This window comes from Grampus griseus, assembly GCF_964374135.1.
Source record: "Grampus griseus genome assembly, chromosome: 16".
In the NCBI taxonomy this organism is placed as follows: Eukaryota; Metazoa; Chordata; class Mammalia; order Artiodactyla; family Delphinidae; genus Grampus; species Grampus griseus.
The window spans coordinates 61553851-61574683 of record NC_139010.1 but is presented as its reverse complement, the minus strand read 5'-3'; the positions used below and the strand labels follow the sequence as shown (position 1 = coordinate 61574683).

The window sequence follows — 20833 nt, the reverse complement described above, 5'->3', positions numbered from 1 at the left end:
CATTTCTTTAAACTTTGTTTCAAGTTTCATGTTATGGTTTTTTTACTATGTCAATTAGAGGTTGGTCAATGTTGTCCTTTTACTGAAGTGTCATGTTCTGACAGTAAAGGTCTTATCTAGATGACAGTATTTTCTCAGTTGCCTTTCACTTAACCAGCCACCTCGTGTTAGATGCTGGAATTGCAGGCATAGTGCCCAAAAGGAATGACTTGCCAGCTGGCTTTGTAAACACAAATTTCTAAACTAACCATGCAGTGACAATCATCACAGATACTGTTTCCTAAACCACAACAAGGGACTAAAAATAAGAAAGAAGTCCCACTTCACCTTTATTTCTCTGTGTGACCCTAAAACCAGGAAGTTTTCATTTGGGGCACCAAACAGAACCTTAGGGAACATCATGTGGTTTTACTTGTTCGTAAAGGGCAGGTGAGCGAGGAATTCTGAGCCTGCTTTACTGTCCCCAGTTTCTTTTGCTGTGCCTGACAGCTCTTCCAACATTGGGATGGTCTCCTGTGTATGGTAATAGATTTCCATTTATTGAGAAAGGAATCAGACCTGGCTTTAGTCCCAGCAGCCTGTGACTTGGGGAAAGTCAAAAAATACCTCTGAGCTTCAGTTTCTTCCTCCCTGATCATAGGGACTCTGAAAACTGGAGTTTTGAAGAGCAGGAACCGTGTCTTATTCATTCAGATCCCCCCATGAGGACAGGTCCTAGCCCCTCAGCAAGGCTGAGTTGCCCCACCTGTGAAACACAAGGATTGGACTTGATACTGTCTAGGTCTTCTCACACACAGTCCCAACATTTTGTCCTATAATACTATTAAGACCAAAGGAATAAATGCCTAATGATGAAATATGCAAAAGGGAAAACATTTTAGGGGAAAAGAGGTCTTCTAGGCCCACCTCAAATCCCACCGTGTTGGCAGAATGTGGCTGCCTCTGTATAAGGCCAGCTTTGTGTCCTCCCCCAACCCCCATTTCCTTTGGAAAGTGTAGAAAGCCCCCTTGTCTTGAACGCTTCCCTGTGAAGGGCTCCTGCTGAAAGGCTGCACACACAGCCCAGGCTTTGACCTTCACCTTTGCCCTGACACACTTGGTAAAAAAGAGTTCTTATCCTCTCCTCTCTAGGTTCTGAGGGCGGTGGGGGGGGGGGGGGATCTAGCTAGGGTGAGCAGGAATTCAATGAAGATATAAATAGAAGTGTGACCTATAAATAACACTGCCCCCGAATATCTGAAGGCATGAGTACCGCCTGGCAGTACACCGTCACAAATCACAGTGGCCTGGACAGTGAACAAGGCTTGTTCGTCTGCTTTGGTGTCTCGGGATACTTCAGACTTACTGCTGGGGCCTCCTCTCTCTTTCTGGGCTCTAGAAATGCCCACATTCACCGCCCTGGCACCCATCTTCTGCTAAATTTTTTTTTGTGAACAGACGCATTCAATGAAGCAAAGTAACACTGCCTTTAGTCCCAGGAGTGTGTGACTTGGGGAGAGTCAGAAGATAGCTCTGAGATTCCGTTTCTTCCTCTGTGGTCATGGAGATTTTGAAAACCAGAGTTTTTGAAGAGCGGGAACCATGTCTTATTTTATCTTGGTTAGGAGGGTGGAGTCTAGGACCAGATTACCTCGGTTCCAGTCCCCATATTGCCCCTTACTAGCTGTTTGGTCTTGGGAAAGTTACTTAACCTCTCTGGTGCTTCAGTGCCCTTGTTGAATGGGAAGAAGAATGATATCTGCTTTGTTGGGCGGTTGTGAGGATTAAGTGAGTTAAGATTTGTAAAGTGCTTAAACCAGTGCCTGGCTCATAGTAAACGTATATAAGTGTTTAAGTAAAGAAACAAATCCATATATCCCCTGTGTCTAGTGTGTTACCTGGCACATAGTAGCTGTTCAACAAATGTGCCAAGTGAATGCCTGAATGTGTCTCAGAGCTACCTATGTTGCCATCTGCAAAGGTAATTCAATAAGATTGTGCACGAGTTCTTTCTAAGCACCAAAGTGCTATGCAAATGAAAGTGAGATTATCATTCGCACCCACTGGGGTGACAGTTTGGCAGGGGTTAAGGTAGACTCCCATCATGTCTTTGTTCATTGTCTCTGCCCTGTACACGCTGAGTTTTGTTTGCCTGGGAGAAAAGCCTGGAGCTGAGGCATCTAGGTAAGTAGAATAGGTGCCTTTTCTTTTTTATATAAATTTATTTTATTTATTTATTTATTTTTGGCTGTATTGGGTCTTTGTTGCTGCACGCAGGCTTTCTCTAGTTGCGGCGAGCGGGGGCTACTCTTCGTTGCGGCGCGCGTGCTTCTCATTGCTGTGGCTTCTCTTGTTGCGGAGCACGGGCTTTAGGCGCGTAGTTGTGGTTGTGGCTAGTTGTGGCTCACGGGCTCTAGAGCGCAGGCTCAGTAGTTGTGGTGCATGGGCTTAGTTGCTCTGCGGCATGTGGTATCTTCCCGGACCAGGCATGGAACCCGTGTCCCCTGCAGCGGCAGGCAGATTCTTAACCACTGCACCACCAGGGAAGTCCCAAAGGTGCCTTTTCTGGCACAGTGTTCTATAGCAGCACCAGCCCCTCTGCATGACCTAGTACCCCTACTCCTTTTAGCGTTAGGCCCACATTTTGGGTGGTGCTGAAAAGTTCTTCCCAGGCAAAGCAAGCTCTTCAGCAGACAAACGATCGATTATATAGCATTTTGCTTTGTGCATGTTTTTAACATAAATCAAAAAAAAGAAAACAAAGCCTACACTTCTCAAAAAAGCAAACTGAAATGGACAAAGGAGGAAATAAGTAGAAAGAGCAATGAACCAGAAATCAGGTAGTAATTCTAGGCCCCGGCCGCCTCAGCTTGGATGTGTGATAAGGCTCAAACCACCAGCTCCCTGAACCTCTTTAGATCTGTAAAGTAAGTTAGATTTGCTCAGTACTTCTAAGCCTAAAAGGTACATGAGATTCACTTGGGGGGACTTTATTAAAAATGCAGACTGAGCTTCCCTGGTGGTGCAGTGGTTTAGGGTCTGCCTGCCAATGCAGGGGACGCGGGTTCGAGCCCTGGTCTGGGAAGATCCCACATGCCGCAGAGCAACTAGGCCCGTGAGCCACAACTACTGAGCCTGCGTGTCTGGAAACTGTGCTCTGCAACAACAGAGGCCGCGATAGTGAGGGGCCCGCGCACCGCAATGAAGAGTGGCCCCCGCTGGCCGCAACTAGAGAAAGCCCTCGCACAGAAACGAGACCCAACACAGTCAAAAATAAATAAACAAACAAACAAACAAACAAATAAATAAATAAAATGCAGACTCTCACCCTTCTATCTAATTCAGGGGGTCTGGGTAAATCCTAGGAATCTGCATTTGTAGTCAATACCCCACATATCTCTGATTCAGGTAACCCAGGGGCCCTCATTCTCTCAAGAGCTCTGCTGGGCCCTGTATCAGTCACCTATTGCTGCCCCGCCCCCCACAATTTAGCAGCTTAAAACAACAGTAAATGTTTATTATCTCACACAGTTTCTTTGGGCCGGGAATTCAGGAATAGCTTAGGTGCATGCTTTTGAGCTGGGATCTCTTGTGACATTGTAGTCAATGTCATCTAAAGACGATGGGGCTGGAGGATCCACTGGCAAGATGGCTCACTTACGTGGCTTGCAGATTGGTGCTGGCTGTTGGCAGGAGGCCTCAGTTCCTTCCTAAGTGGGCCTCTCCATAGGGCTGCTTAAGTGTCCTTACAACTCAGCAGCTGGCTTTCCACAGTGTGAGTGACCCCAGAGGAAGATCAAGAAGAAGCTGCGATATCTTTTCTAACCTAGTTTTGGAAGGCACACCATCATTTCCAAAATATCCTACTGGCTCCCCAGGTCAGCCCTGTGCAGCGTGGGAGGGAACTATAAGGCGTGAGGAGCCGGAGGCCAGAGTCACCAAGGACCACCTTGGAGGCAGACGACCACAGGCTCCTTTGGGTCCTCAGTTCTGTGAGACAGTGTCAGTGGTGGCAGCTCTTGTTGGGTTAGGATTGGGGTAGAAATTGGAAGTAAGAAAAACAGCTGAGTTGGGGACCCCGGGGAGTGTAACTTGTAAGTGCAGAAGCTTCAAAGTCCACCTCAGAACCAGGCTGCCAGCCCAAGACCTGCTGAGTCCCATCCTGGCTGCTAACTTGCTGTGCAAAGTTGAGCAATATATGGTCCTCTCTGAGCTCAGCCTCGACCTCAGAAAGTGAGGGGGCTGGACGCAAGGACCTCCGGGTCTCCTGGTTTTACCCCCAGGATCCATTTGGATTGTGGTAGGTGTAGACACTGGTGAGAACACAGTTTTGAGCTTGTGCTGTGCGTTCCTGACCAGTGACCAGGACCAAGTGAGCCCCGCTTGGGCTTCAGACTTGAGAGAGAAGGGCTTCAGAAGGGTCTGAAGGTGCCTGTGTCTCCCCAGGTAAAAACTGTGGTCCTTGGCGTTGAAGGTTCAGGAACGTGTGTTTCTGAAATGTATAATGTTAATGGTTCTGTTATGCTGTGTGGTCCATGTGATTGAACCCCCGTTACCCATTGTCTGTTCGAGCACCTCATAACTTCCCAACACACTTATACACACACACACACCCCTCCAGCCACATTCACCTTACTCTAGCTGGCTTCTTTTATCTCTGGACCTTCGCTCAGTCTCTTCCCTCCTCCTGGAACATTCTTTCCCCTTCCCTTAGCCTGGCTCATTCCTACCACTTTTCAGGCCTGTCTCCCTCCTGTGTATCCCCATCGTAACTGATCACACCGCGGCACAGTGCCAACCCAGACCGTGTCCTCTTGAGGGCAGGGGCCATGTCTGTACTGTTTACCATCACATCTCAGCCCCCAATTCAGCACAGGCACTGGGGAGAGCTGAATGATTAGCGAGTGAGTGAAGGATGCATGCTGACCTTGTTTATGGGGTGGGGGGAGGGTTGAGATGTACCGCCTGTGGAAAGGTCCACACAAAGAAAGGAACATAGCGAAAGAATTAAGAGGCCAGGCACTTTCAGACGGCCAGAGACAGAGAACGTGGCACATCCAGTCTCCACTCTACCACTTACTGGCTGTGTGACCTTGGGCAGGTCGCTCAACTTTTCTGACCTTCAGTTTACCTATCTGTAAAATGGGAGTAACAACAGTACCCAGGTACCCATATCATAAGTTGTTGTGAAGATCAAATAACAGAATAAAAATATAAAGTATCAATACATAGCACAGTGCTTGCACACACTAAGTACTCAATGAATGTGATCTATCATTTATATCATTCTCACCTCCCTTGCAGGAGCGGGTGGAATCATGGAAAATACTGGTAGGAAGTTGCTGAAGAGAGTTGATTGTCTGGGCTCAGTTCTACCAACAGAGCCAAAGCTCAAGAAAAGCAGGCTTTGGGGAACAGTGTCTACCCCGAGAGAGCCAGGCAAGCGCCCCTCTGGCTGGCGTGGCCAGGCCTGTGGTATGGGGCAGTTTTCCAATGGGCTTCTGCATCCTGGGGATTTTCCTCTGCTTCAGAGCATCGATGGTGAACTGGGCTTTTCAGCATCACGCCCTGAACCAGGACTGCCCCTGCCTGCCTCAGAGCCTCCTCCTCTGGCTGGGCCTTTCTGTTGTGTCTCTTCGAGCCCCGGAGGCCCTGTACCCTTGGCTGCCCCTCCCCCACAGATCATCCATCCCTGCTGTGGTCCATGGCCCAGGAAGAGCCTGGCGGGAAGCACTGCCCAGCGTCCCACCGTCCCCTTTCCTGAGGGCAGCCTCCCCTGGCGGGGAGGAGCTGAGGCTGCAACGGTTGAATAGGGCCCTTTATTCCCAGGCTCCCACAGGCATGGGGCTGAGCCACTGCTCACCACGCCCGCCACACCCCACACGGAGTGGGGACAGCCTGGCACTGACGCTGGACTCTGAGTTAACCACACTCTCTGGCCCCGCTCTGTCTGGGTCCTGGAGGGTGAGTCCATCCCCACTGCAGCCCTGGTCTGGTACAGCAGGCCCCAGCGTTTGCGTGGCGAGCCACGTTTGTGTAGTTCCCTCAGGGATACGCATGTGTGAAAATAAGACAGTCTGGAGCAAGGGTGTGTCAACACACACAGTCACACTTATCCATTCAGCAGATGTCAAACAGGGGCCATGGCCTTCCAGTCCTTATGCTGGGCCCTAAGGATATCGTAGTAAAAGAGACATCATATAAGATATAAGATCTCATATAAAGAGGTCATTACAAGGGCTTCCCTTGTGGCGCAGTGGTTGAGAATCTGCCTGCTAATGCAGGGGACACGCGTTCGAGCCCTGGTCTGGGAGGATCCCACATGCCGCGGAGCAACTAGGCCCATGAGCCACAACTACTGAGCCTGTGCATCTGGAGCCTGTGCTCCGCAACGAGAGAGGCCACGATAGTGAGAGGCCTGCGCACCGCGATGGAGAGTGGCCCCCGCTTGCCACAACTAGAGAAAGCCCTCGCACAGGAACGAAGACCCAACACAGCAAAAATAAATAAATAAATAAACTCCTACCCCCAACATCTTCTAAAAACAGAGGTCATTACAAATCACAGTGAAATCTGGGAGGGAAACAATCAAGGCCTGGGAGAGGGAGGCATAGTGGTCCGCCAAGGCCTCCCCGATGAGGTGACCCAAAGGATGGAAGGCATTAGCCATGAAAAGGGCATCGGGAACAGTGTCCCAGTAGAGAGGGGGGCATGCACGCAGGCCCCAAGGTGGGAAGGTGCTCACTGAAGCCCAGCACGCCTGGTGCTGGCCTGATGCGATGAGATGGAGAGGGAGGCATGAGTCAGATCCTGCTGGGTCACGGCAAGGAGTTTCGGTTTTCTTCTCAGTGTGCTGGGAAGTCACTGAAAGGTTTAAGGAAAGGTTTCTTTCTTTCTTTCTTTCTTTTTGGCCACACCTCGCCACTTGTGGGATCTTACTTAGTTCCCCAACCAGGGATCAAACCCATGCCGCTGCCAGTGAAAGCACGGAGTCCTAACCATTGGACCACCAGGAAAGTCCCAGGAAAGCCTTCATTTTAAAAATATTTGGGCTGCTGGGTGGAAAATGGACTAGGAGCGGGGATGGGGGAAGGATTGGAAATCAGACAAATTCAAGGTCACCATACAACTTTATGGACAATGGCCAAACATCAAGTGATTTGTCCTCATCCTTCTCTGTAACAGCAGGCATCTTGTGTCACTTGTCTCCCGTGTGCCCAGCACTGTGTGCTGTGTTTGTCTCAGGTGCTGTTTCTAATCCACATCCCAGCCCTATGATCCCGTTTGCCATATGAGAAGCCTGACGTTCAGGCAGTTTAAAGTGCCCAGGACACAGAGGCTTTAAAGACCTGGGGCCTCTCAGCTCTACAACCCACACTGATCCTGCTTCTGGCAGCTCAACAGTCCTAGATTTCGATTTTTTTTTTTTTAACCTTCCTGCCAGACCAAGAAAAGAAAAACACAGCTGAAAGGTAAAACCAGACTAACGTGATGGCGGTTGGGAAGGCCAGTGCCCTCGGCCTTTGCCACCTGTCCCACCATTAGAGTAGGTATTACATGGGTTTCCCAAGCACCTTCCAGGGTGTGCTCAGCCCTGTCCAAGCTCAGCTCTGAATGAGACCACAGCCGGTGCCCTAAGGAGCCCCAATGGTACCCAAGTGACGTTTGTCCTCAGCGTGGCCACGTTAAGTACTGTTATATTTAATACAAAGCCTCTTCCTTCCCTGAGGCTAAGGACCACCTTGGAGGTCAACTGTGATGTTCTCTCTCCCTCCCAGAGTCAGACTGGGGCAGCTTTCATTGCCCGCCAACCCACAGTGCCATCATGGCCAACAGCCTTCTCGGAATTGATATCATTGGAAATCCCTAGATGCCGGCTACCTTACAGGCAATTCATAAGACCTGGACTGCCCTAAAGTAAGATCTTATAGCTAATGAAATGTCTCCAGTCTATGTCAGGGATAAGACCAACCCTGGGCATTCTCCAGCACAAGGGAGAACAAGTCAGCAAATTCAGGGGCTTTGTTTCTGTTTCCACTGTTCTTCCCACAGCTAACCTTGTAGGTAACCATTTGTTCCTTGTCTAATTAATGACAGTTAACACATCGAACATGTGTTCACATTTCACAAAAAAAAGGGTCCTCATTCCAGGGATCTGCATTCACTATGCATTTAAATTTGCTGCCACTTGAATCAAATGATAAAGCACGTATTTTTAAATAAAAGAAAATAAAGGTAAATATCACTAAAATCAATAAATGTGTTAGTGTCCCCTCTCTGCAATAGATATCACACAGTCAGTCTAGAGATTTCACATCCATACCAGCACAAAATGTCGTGAGAATAAGATAGTTACGGAGCTTCAGAGAACCACCCCCACTTAAAATCTGTGCAGTGAAGGTCTGGGGTGTAGGCAGACCCAGGGTACTACAATACAAATGCTGACTGGCAAAACCCACAAATGCTTACCCATGCTAGACTGGGGTGCTCCGTTTCTTGGCCTGGGTGCTGGTAACATAGGTGAGTTCAGTCTGTGAAATTCATTGAGTTTTACATATGCATATGCACTTTTCTGTATGTATATTATATTCCCCGCCCCCCAAAGTGTTTTTTTACAAAATAAAGAAAAAATTGTTCTGGTCCCATAGCTCTGTAAGGCCATTCAAAAAGCCTTCGATTCCATCTGGTTCAGTAAAGATGTATTAAAACTTCTGATACGCCAGGGCTTGATGCTGTATTTCTGGCAGACACCCACATTTATTTATTTATTTATTTATTTTGGCTGCATTGGGTCTTCACTGCTGTGTGCAGGCTTTCTCTAGTTGTGGCGAGCAGGGGCTACTCTTCATTGCGGTGCACAGGCTTCTCATTGCAGTGGCTTCTCTTGTTGCAGAGCACGGGCTCTAGACACGCGAGCTTCAGTAGTTGCAGTACGTGGGCTCAGGAGTTGTGGCTCTCGGGCTCTAGAGCGCAGGCTCAGTAGTTGTGGTGCACGAGCTTGGCTGCTCCGCGGCATGTGGGATCTCCCCGGACCAGGGCTCGAACCCGTGTCCCCTGCATTGGCAGGTGGATTCTTAACCACTGCGCCACCAGGGAAGTCCTGGCAGACACCCGTAAATCCCCCCTGGTCCCACTAAGGATGGGGGAATGAAAGATTTTGTTCCCTTAAGCTTGGCCTGCACTAGGTATGGGAACCTCCAAACCAGAACTTGGGAAATGACTTTTCCTTCCTAGGTGTGCCAGTTCTTATGGTAAGCGTGCTGTGGCTGCAAGAGGGTTAAGGTTTCAATTGATGGCGAAACCCCAGTGGATTTTTGTAAGGCTGTTTCCCTGAGTGTGTGGGACAGGGGACGGGGAGTGCCGGGGGTGGGGTGTGGGAGCCGCACCTGTGTGAGTCATCCCAGAGTGCCCCAAGGTGGGCGGATGGAGTGAGTATTCCTGACTCCACTGTGTCCCTCTCCTCTGTGAACTGGGCAGGTGGAGGAAGAGGTGAAATGGGAGCTGTGTGAGAGACGTGTGCTTAGGGGGCAGGGTTTGAATCGGCAAAGGTTCTGCAGGCTGAAGGGAGTTAGTATCTGGCCTTGGGTGGGGAAGCCAGGTGGAAGGGTATACAAGGAGCACCACAGTGCTTGGACCCCATGTGCCCAGTGAGGAGGGGGGCTGGACCAGGTTGTGCCCCCACCCCCATCCCACCTCACCTACTTGACCTAGAGTTGTCAGCTCATAAGAGATCCCATTTGTTCAACATTTATTATGGGCTGGGCTCTGTGTTAAATGCTTTTACACACCTGTTCATTGACTCCTCTTGATAATCCTTTGAGTTAGGTATTACTGTGCCCATTTTGCAGTTTGAGGAAACTGAGATTCAGTAGGTTGTGACTTGCCTCATATCACACAATAGTAAATGGCAGAACTAGATATACTTACTAGTCAGGAGCCTCTTGTGACAAAGACTAGACCCATCTCGATCTGGTTTAAGAAAAAAGAGGAAATTTATTGACTCACATAACTGAAAACGTCAGGGGTAATGGTTTCAGGCATGGCTGGATCTAGGTGACCAAATCATATGTCTCTCTAGCTCTCAGCTTTGCTTTCCTCTCTGGTGACTTCATTCTTATATAGGCTTTCCCCAAATGGTGATGGGAATGTGCAAAGATGCTTCCTAGCAAGTTGGGGCTTACAGTTTATGAGTTAGCAGGCCCTGTAGAAAGAGCACTTCTCTTTCTGGTGGTTCCACCAAAAGTCCCCAACTGATTATCACTGGACCATCTTGGGTCACATGCCCATGGCTGGACTATACTGACTGGTAACTCCAGGAGTCTGGGATAAGATGAGCCCTCCTAAAATCATACAGACTAAGAATGAAGGAGGGATTGTTCCTCAAAAGAAAATTCGGGTACTACAATACAAATGCTGACTGGCAAAACCCACAAATGCTTACCATGCTAGACTCTAAGCCAGGGCGGGCCCTTGGCACGTATTTGGAAGAGAGAGATTCGTGGGAGCCAGAACTCAGGGCATGGAGTCAGGACCCCCTGGGCTGTGGACCTTCCCCATCGGGACCATGTCCTTCCAGAACCTGCATGTGCCTACTGTTTCCAGCCTCAGCGTCTGGGCTTCACCCCAGCCTTCCCCCAGCCCAAATGGCCCCTTGTCTCTACTGGTCCGGGTCAAGCGCAAGCAAGGCCAGGTGTAGCAGGTGAGGAGCAGGATTGGGTGGCAGAGTGCAGTCTGGGCCAGGCACAAGGCCACAGGTAGTGGGGATGTCATCTCAGCCACATCAGAGGCTGAAAGCAGGTGAGCCGGTGGCCTGCTGTCCCCAGACTGCATCAGGGCAGAGGTGGCATACTGGCTTCAGGGGCAGCTCTGGAGAGACAAGCAGAGGCCTGCCCCCAAGCCACAGTCAGGAGACAGCTGAACATGGGACGCCAGCAAAGGCTGACTTTGTTTCTCCATTCTTCTCTTTTCTGCCCGTCATGTTACCTTCCCTCAAGGCCTCTGTGCTCTGTCCCCTAACCAGACCCTCCTGTCCAGTGAAAAGCTGATGCTTTGTTCATACTCAGGTCTGAATGATTTAACAAGGCTCCCTGTCATTCTCCAGAGAGAAGTTTCTATATCTTAACCAAAATCTTACATCGAAGTAACTAAATTCTGACTCTATAACCTGAGGCATCAGAGAAGTGGGCTGTGAGGTTGGTTGGTTGTTTTTTGAGGGGGGTATTCTAAGGGCCCAGAGTGTACCCTTCAGGTAGCTGCATGCTCTAAACCATCAAAAGTCCCGGGATGATTCTCACTGGAGCAACTTGGGTCCCTGCCTACTGGCGTTACTCCTGGAGTTGGGGTTTGCTATCAGCTGCTCTGAAATTAAAGGGATGAAAATGAAGGAGTGATGTTTGTTTTTGCTTTTCATGGTGAAGGAACAGCCATGAGCAGGTTCATGCATTAGGTTCTCTTGGTCCTCCTACGCCCAAGGCTCTTTATGTCAGAGCGTCTGTCTTCATCAATCTGTCAGCACCACAATAGTCTGAGGCACCGGATCCGGGCAGTCAAACACAGGGTTCGTTTGCGGGACTGACCCACTTCACACAAGGACCCACGCCAGGTTGTAAGCCTGCAGAGAGCCGGGGGAGTAAAAGATTAATTATTCCTTTTTTCTCCCCACAGGCATTGCCTGTGTCATGTCACCCTGTCTTAGTCCGTTCAGGCTGCTGTCACAAAATACCACAGCCTGGGTAGCTTATAAACAACAGAAATGTATTTCTCACAGTTCTGGAACCTGGAAGTCTGAGATCAGGTTTGCCAGCGTGGTCAGGTGAGGGCCCTCTTCCAGGTTGCCGACTTCTCGCTGTATACTCACATGTCAGAGGGGCTAACCCTGTGGGACCCCTTTTATAAGAGCACTAATCCCATTCACGAGAGCCCCACCCTCATGACTTGATTACCTCCCAAAGGCTCTACCTCCTAATTACCATCACAGTGGGCATTAGGGTTTCAACATGAATTTTGAGGGGCACAAACATTCAGCCCATAGCATACATGTCGGTTCGGGTAGGGTGGGGGTGTCCCTCTAGTAACCCTCCCATCTTCTTTCCTTTCATTGCTTTGGGAAATTTGTCTCTTCTCCCCTGGGTGCCACATCAGCCTGCAGAGCCAGAGAGGACCCCTCTCCCCCATTCACTCAGCTTTCAGATCCTCACAGCTTGTCTCTCCCACCTTGGGCTCCAGAGACCCTTGACCCACTCTCTCCAGACAGTGCCCCATCCCTCCCGAGGGAATCAGGCAACACCCACATTCATTACACCCAGCTCCATGCCAGGTATTGCCAGGGCTGGAGGGAGTGTAGAAAGTCATCCCTTCCCCTCAGGGTGATTGCAATCCAGTTAGGGATCCAAGACTCTGTCAGGTGTCTGGTCAGCCCTGTGGACTCTCCCATAACCTCTGTAGTGCGTTGAAGAGTGGCCCCAAAAAGATATGTCCACATCCTAACCCCTGCAACCTGTGAATATGACCTTATTTGGAAAAAGGGTTTTTGCAGATGTAATTAAGTTAAGGATTGTGAACATGAGGTCATCCTGAATTTAGGGTGGGCACTCAACCCAGAGACAGGTGTCCTTACAAAAGAAAGGCAGAGGGAGATTTGAGCCACAGGCTGGGCGTTGGGGTGAGGGGCATGTGAAGGCAGGGGCAGAGCTTGGGGTGATGCTGCTGTAAGCCTAGGAACGCCTAGAGCTGCCGGAACCTGGGAGAGTCAAGGAAGGATTGTTCCCTAGAGCCTTCAGATGCAGCGTGGCCTGCTGACACTTTGATTTCAGATTTCTGGCCTCAGAACTGGGAGAGAATAAATTTCAGTTGTTTTGAGCCACCAAGTTGGTGGTCATTTGCTGTGGCAGCCCTGGGAGCCGGATACACTCCCCTTTCCTTTCTGTCCTCAGATCCAATTAGATGGGCAGGAGCATTGTTCGTGGAGAACAACATGCAGTCTGTGGGCCTCGGGGCCTCCTGTGGTCTCCTTGTACCTTAGGCGGGTCTCTGTGATGCTCCAGGCTCTCTGGGCTGCACTGAAGGGAGAGGGGTGGGAGCATCTGTGTCCTTGGAGGCCAGGGTGGCTGGGGGGGAGCTGGCCTGTGCATCAGGGGACCCTCCTGGGAAGGTGAGAGGGGGCCCCGAGGATGATAGCCCCCTGACAAATTCTCCACGACAGCAGGAGAGGGAGGGCGAGAGTGGGGTGACTGCCAGCGAGCGGTCCAGGAGGCTGGCAGAGGAGGGCAAGGCAGGCATTCAAGGAAGGCTTCATGGAAGAGGCCTGAGGATATGGAAAGTGAGCCTTAAGATGGGGAGGGATCTGGGTCAGTAGGCCCAAGCGTTCTTAGAAAAAAACCGAACTCCTTTCTGTGGCTTATAAGACCGCTACATGGCCTCCTTTCCACCTTCCAGCTTGGCTCTGTGGTTGCCTCTGGCTGAGCCCTCTTGCGCCAGAGCTTTGAGTGGCTGGCTTTTCTCCTCCTCAGAGACTCCACTGAAATCAGAGACTTCCCTGACCACTAGCTGAATTCCCCCACCCCCCAGGCACACCCCTTCCCATTACCTTGTTATATTCTCTTTACAGAAGTGGGGGGAGACATATGTGTGTAACCACACTATTTACTAGATATGAACATTGTATACTGTATCCCTTCCATACACATCCCCTCCCCAGTTAGAAAGTAAACACCTTGAGGGCAGGGCCCCTCATCTGTCTTGTCCACTGCAGTGTTCTTAACACTGGAGCAGGCCCTCCATCAAGACAGTGATGGATGGATGGATGGACGGATGGATGGATGTATGGATGGATGGACGGATGGACGGACGGATGGACGGATGGATGTATGGACAGATGGATGGATGGATGGATGGACGGATGGATGGATGGATGGATGGACGGACGGACGGACGGACGGACGGATGGATGGATGGATGGACGGATGGATGGATGGATGGATGGATGGATGGACAGATGGATGGATGGATGGATGGATGGATGGCATTCCAGGTGGCAAAAAAAGCCAGGAAGAGAGAGTTATATGAGGACGTATACATGCTGTGAATTTTGAAGAGGAGAGGCTACCAAGAATAGATCAGCCTGGAGAGACCAAAAGAGGTCAGCCCTCTCCTATTTCCCCTGTAGCCAGTGCCCTCTATTGCCCCGTACAGTGGGTACTTGCCCATTTGTCAGAACATGTGCCTGTCTCCTGGAGGTTGCTACAGGCTCTTCATGGCTAGGGTGGGCGCTCCCTAGGTAGGTGGGCTCTTCCTGTGCCCCTGGCCCCTGACTCCTGCTTAAGGAATCCCCCATGGGTACCACATTTTACAAGGAGGAACCTGGGGTCGTGGCTGGCCTAGGGGGTTAACTGCTCTCAGAAATTTCTGTCTTTTCTTTAACCACTTCTCCCTACCAGTGAGAAGGAGCCATGTCCTCACCTCTCACCTTCTTGAAATAATTCATTCTCTGGAAGCAAATGCCAACTACTAAGACCCCTCAAGTGCCACTAAGATGCTTCATTAAGTGCCTGGTATCCTGCGTAGGAGGGAGAAACACCTCTGCCACTCAAGCGTAGGGACCTTCCCGAGTCAGTGCCCTACCTATGTGTCCTGGCCCAGAGTGGACACTCATGGTGAGAAGGTTAGGCCAGATTAGGGTGTGGGGCAGAGCCGGCCTCCCCCAGGTGATGCCCTCCTGCTTCTGAGGGTAGGTATCCCGCTGATCCCACTGGGCTGGCACCTGCTCAGCCAGGGCAGGGATGGGGGTGGGGCAGGAAGGGCCCTTTAAAGGACAGGGAGGTTTGCTGTTTCGGGGAGCTCTTTCTCCCCAAGTCCACTAGACACTGGGTCACCTCTCCTTCCCTGCTTTGTTGGTCCATTGGTCCTTTCAGTCTCATTCCCCCATTCACTCTCATCCATTCACTCAGTCATTCATTCACTTGTATCTGGTTGGCAGAGACCTCGGGGGGCTGCGTGCATCTCACTCACCCTGGCATGTCCCGTCCTCCACGATTATTGCTTGTTTCATTCTCAGTCAGCCCTCGAGACACTTGCTCCCCAGACCTCAGCCCAGCACCTGGCATGGAGGAGATGTTAATCATACTCCCATCACACCCACAAGAAAATCCAAAGTGGTTCTCATGGCCTTACGTGATCTGAGCCCAAAGAACTCTCTCCCTCTCACTATCTGAGCTCCAAAACCACAGGTTGAAATCCCAGCTCAGCCATTTAATAGCTGTGTGACTTTGGACAAGTCCTTCAACCTCTCTGAGCCACCAACTCCTCCTGGGCAAAGTGGGGACAATAAAAGCACTTGCTTTAAAGTTGTGGTGAGGATACAGCCAGAGAACCCAATGGAAAGCTCTTAGCCTGTGCCTGGCAGGAGGAAACACTTAGCTACTGTTACCTGTTGTCTCAGTCTTCCTCTGCCTCTCTCAATAACCCCATCCCCAAATGCATCTTAGGACTCCCCAAGGGAACAGCCACGGAGGCCCGGCCCTTCAGTCTCCAGGTGAGAATGCAGAGGCCCCATGGAGGGTCACCCAGCCAGCCTGTGGCCAAGGCAGGACTTGAACCCAGGACTCCAGCCAAGGACCCTGCTGGTCCCACCCTCTTAGCCCAGCCCAGAATGGCAGCAAGAGGACCCTCCACTTAATGCTCAGACCCCGTCAGGCTCCACAGCTCTCTTCTCTGCTCTCAGGAACGAGTTAATCCTGAGGTCTGTCTCTTGCCCCGTGTGTCATCTTCCTTATGATGCTTATCATATTTCTGGGGCTGCATGTACATGGCTTTGAAGGCTCTGGCAGGAGTCTCGCCTGGCCTTGCCGTGAATGGGCTGAATTACATTTACAAGACGCCTTTAATGCCCTGTGGTCCCGGCTTCCTTCATGGGGTTGTTCCTCCTCCCTTTTCTCTCTCTCCCTTTTAATATGGTCACCAGTTTGGCTTGCAGAATGCGGTTGGGATCCCTAAGAGAGAAGTCAAGACCATAGAATCCCTTCCAGATCTTCCCTGCCTCCCCCTCCCCCTGCCCTGCTCCCAGCAGCCTCTGTGCCAAAAGGACCCAAGGAAAGAAAACGTTGCTCCTGCCAGGATTTCAGCGCAGAGGAGAGAAGCCCTGCTGGGATTCCAAAAACTCAACTGGCAAATGGCTCGTACAGAAATTCTCCTCTGACTTCGTACCTGAGCAACAGACCCACGAGCCTTGTGGAGGAGATGGGAGGTGTCCAGCCTGGAGGCATGGCGGCCTCACCTGCAGAGGGTGGGCTTGAGGGGCAGGGCGGAGGTCCCGTGCCAACTGGGTGAGGAGCCCTCTCACCTCTCTCCCCATCTCCCCACCCCAGCCCTCCCTTCAAAGCTTCTGCACCTCTGGAGGCCTTAGTCGTTCCTTAACTATTTGTTTTTTGCTAGTTCTGTCTCTGCAACTGGATCAAGTCCTATCTGGTATATCTATATCTGTATCTGTGTCAATATCTATATCTGTATCTGTTTCTATATATCTCATGACTATCAAACCCAGTCGAGAGGTTTGGCCAGCCTTGAGATGGGGGTCTGGGAGGGGTGACCTAGTTTGTCTCCCCATCTCTCTGCTTGCTTTTTTGTCCTCTGACGGGATGAGAAAGGGCAGGAGTGCTCTTTTGGGGAGTGGATAAGTCACATTTTCCTCCTTTGAAAGAAGCACAGGGCAGAGCCAGGTCTGGGGTCCACCACCCCACCCCCCGATCCCAGTCCCTCCAAGCAAGTCCTCCAGGTTCTTGTGAGATACAGCTTAGCTGCTGGCGTCACTGGGTCTGGGCAGCCCCCAGATCCTGACAGCTACCTGGCTCAGGTGGAAGGCCCAGAACCCCACCCCAGGGCCGCCTGTCATTTCGTTAGTCCAGAGAGTGGGTGTCCTCCCACCATGTGTTTATTTCACACACCGTCCCCTTGGCTGCGCACACGTGCTCCTGTGGCCCGCGGGCAGTAGAGCAATAGGCAACCGAAAAAGGGTAGGAGGCGAAGAGGCCAAGAATACCAAACCTGTGACATCTTCCCCCGAGGAAAGGTGGCTGTCTCCCATGTCTTTTTTTTTTTTTGGCCTTGTTGGGTCTTCATTGCTATGCACGAGCTTTCTCTAGTTGCGGCGAGCGGGGGCTACTCTTCGTTGCGGTGCACAGGCTTCTCATTGTGGTGCTTCTCTTGTTGCAGAGCACAGGCTCTAGGCCCGTGGGCTTCAGTAGTTGTGGCACACGGGCTCAGTAGTTGTGGTGCATGGGCTTAGCTGCTCCGTGGCATGTGGGGTCTTCCCGGATCAGGGCTCGAACCCGTGTGCCCTGCATTGGCAGGCGCTTCTTAACCACTGTGCCACCAGGGAAGTCCCTCCCATGTCTTGATAAATCATGTTTTATCTCCTTTCAAAAGGAACATGTGGAAGAGCCCATTTCTCTTTGATGACACTGTCCAGTCTGTGCAGTGTCATCCCTCTGCCGGGGACACAGCCCCTCTACTAGGCTTGGGTGAGAAAGGGAGGAAGGAGAGTTTGACGGAGCATCTGGGAGAGGGAGGGAGGGAGATGCACGGACCAGCAAGTGCCTATTGGGCACCTGCTGTATGCAAAGCCTTGTGCTGAGTGCAGCGAGAGTTGCCAAGGGGAAGAAGCAGCTGCAGGAGGGGCCTCTGGTCCACACTGAGTGCAGGGGGATGAGAGACACAAAGGTGGAACAAGTCGCACACAACTTGATGAGTTAGATGCTCCATGGTCTGGCTGGAACAGGACTGGTGACCAGTACCTGTGGTGACGGGGAAGTCAGGGATGGCCGTAGCAGCTGCTTCCAGGGCCCCCAGGTCCCCTTTCCATTCTCCTCTACCTGCCAAAGGCTGCTTACAGGAAAACTGGGGGCTTTGTTCTAGCCACGGGAGCGTACTCGGCCAGAAGCTCCCAAGAAGCAGTGCTCTCAGAAGCTCAGAAACAAGCAGGGAGTGGGTGATAAATACCCCAGCCTCCTCGCGCTTGGCTGGGATACCTCTGCAGTCTGTTCTACATGATCCCCCAAGTTCCTCAACAGAAATGAGCTGCTCCTAACCCCCCGGGGAGAGGTGACCACTCCTCTCTTGTTTCCTTGGCAACGGGCAGAGGTGGTGGTGTTTGGTGGCCAGCTAAGATGCTGAGAAGCCGAGGGAGAGGGAATGAGAGGATAGCGTCCCAGGTCCCTATGGCAGCTTTACCCAGAGTCACCCAGCTCACGAGCATCTCTCTTCCAGGCAAAATCCTCTTCCGGAGAAGCCACATCCGGGACGTAGCTGTGAAGCGGCTGAAGCCCATCGATGAGTACTGCCGGGTAAGAGTGTGTCTGGGGCAGGGGGGGGGTGGCCCATCTGCCAGAGGGTCTATCCGTCCGTGAAGGAAGGCTGTCTATACAAAACCCTCTGCTGTGGTCTAGCAGATGCATCCTGAGGCCTGGCATCTCCTGGCCAGAAGTGTGGGTGCCCCTCGGGGAGGGGTCACCCCGTCACTAGGCCGCCTCTGGGGCATGAGGACCGCCAGGGTCACAGCTGAAGCCTCTGTTCCTTTCATGATGGGTCCGTGTTTACAAAACACTCCTTTAAATCACTTCCACCAGCTTGGGAGCTCTGTGAAGGGGCCGCTGCTGAAGGGATTCTGTGTGTGGCATTTTGCTGGATACAGGAGAACTCTTCTTTGAATTCCCTTTGGGACATTTTTGGAATCAGTCCTGAGTTCAGTAGCATCCAAAAGGCATATTTGTTTATTCACAGAAGTCTTGATAGATACAAATATTCGTGTATACATCTTTATAGATGCAAATGCTCACCACACACACACACACACGCGCGCGCGCGCAGGCACGTGCACGTACATGCATTAGAACAGTCAATGCCGAAGAGCAGACTGGCAGCAACTGCAAGGTCATGAAGCAGAGCCTGTTTGTCTTTCCACTTTGTCTGGAGCCTGGGACCCCCTGGGGCCCCTGCAGTGAGGATGAGAGGCTCCCACTTTAGTGGTCTTGGCACATGGCCTCCAGATGGCCAGACCGCCTGGGTTTGAAACCCTGCTGGCTTTGTGAACTTGGGCAAGTTACTGAACTTCCCGGAGCCTCAGTTTCCACATCCGTACAACAGGAAGGAGAGTAGTACCTCCTCAGAGGGTGGTCATGAGGATGCAGTGACCTGACAGGCATAAGGCAGCAGCACATAGTGTCTGCACAGAGGAAACATTCAGTGGACGCTAGCTTTTTGTTATTATTATTACAAGGCGTAAACAATTTAATGTTACCGCTGGGCACCACTGGCTTTAATGGAGATGGAATTTCCTAGTTACGTGAAAACTACTGTGGAGTCTGACTCAAGAATCTTGAGGAGAAGCAAGTGGGGGATGTTTTGTTGTGAGTGCTGGTATTAGACTGAGAAGAGCTGGGGTCAAATCCCAGCACTCCACCAACTAGCTGTGTGACCTCGGCAAGTTGCTTTACCTCTCTGAGCCCCAGTTTCCTGATCTGTAAAACGAGGGTAAAAATAACTGTCTCACAGGGTTCATGCAAGGGGTTGAGCAGGAGAATATATGTCACAGTGTCTGTAACTTCTGAAATGTTCTGTCCCTACATGGAGTTATTACCATAAGGTTCCTTTCTGAACAAATATTTTATAATTTGGAACCATTATGCCTGTCAATAAAATGTTTAAATAAGAACCAAGTTGCTCAATTTCGTAACTGGTGTTCCCAAGACTATGCGGAGACAAGCACTCCCAAATACTCTTCATTAACCCAAGTTTGAATTTCATGGCTATGCAGATCATACTCGGTCACGTTTTCTGCCTTAATGTAAAAGGATGCCCCGATGATGAATTTCCTGAAGGCAGAAGCTTCTCTTCTTCAGATCAATATTCATTTTTCTCTTTAAAAGGCATTTGCCATTTCTAGTTAAATTGATGGCTGCAGCCTGAGCTTTTATTTCTTTTTATTCCTTTCCCAAGCAGTTATTAAACAAATTGGCAGAGCTAATGGGGGAGGGGCAAAGGGCAGGGGGGAGCCTCTTGCAGCTGGGATTCATGGTTCACATCAGCCTTGACCTCCCTGAGCTGGTGGAGCCCAAGGCATCTGCAGTTGGACTGTGTGGAAATGCCGTCTTCTGGGTCGTGGGGAGCAGGAAACCGATAACATCTTATCTCCTGGGATCAGGCTTTGAACAGGACTCTTGATTTGGGATGAGGGCTCCGGAGCCCCCGTGGTGCTCCTGGTGGCTGGGGAGCCATTTAAGTGGGGTCTGCAAGAGGAGGGGCCTCCTAACCTGATTAGCACAAATGAGAACTACTCAGAGACAGGCAACAAGGAGCAATGTCATGGGTTCACCAAGTAGCCAGACGGCTTGCAGGCAGTAATTTACTCTGAGAATGGCAGAGGGGGCAGGGCAGTACAGAAGTGACCTTTAATTCTGCTGAACTAGAAAGCTGGGATCTGTGGTCTAATTGTCTGAGACCTTGGAATAACCTTGGAATGGTCATTAGGGATGAGTTCAGCTGCAGTCCACGGTCACGGCCGCCCAGCATTGCACTTCACAGCCCTGCTGCCCACTAGTCCAGTCTGTACCACTCAGGATCCAACCTTTCATTCAGCATCACTGCCCCCCACAGCCAACTTCATGGTCAGGGCCACGTGCAGTCCACTCCATGGCCAGCCATACCTGTCCTCGGACTGCTTGGAACCTCTGGAGTTTTGTTTCCAGGACCCCGCCCATGCAGCTCTGCTTGGTTGGCCAGAATCTTCCTTGGACCTGCTGGACAGGTATGGGCTCCGAGTCTGGGATTTGCTGGGGATTCAAATGCACCCAAAATTGTGAAACCG

The 20833-nt window shown here is 51.1% G+C and overlaps 1 protein-coding gene across 2 annotated transcripts in view; it reads left to right on the top strand.

The window, feature by feature from the left end:
* SH3PXD2A (SH3 and PX domains 2A) overlaps positions 1–20833 on the top strand; it is a 246719-nt gene that overhangs the window by 98953 nt on the left and 126933 nt on the right. For both annotated transcript variants that reach the window (XM_082673397.1, XM_082673396.1), the window contains exon 4: positions 18238–18314. In XM_082673397.1, the coding sequence (XP_082529523.1) occupies positions 18238–18314 (77 nt within the window). The remainder of the gene's footprint in view (positions 1–18237; positions 18315–20833) is intronic.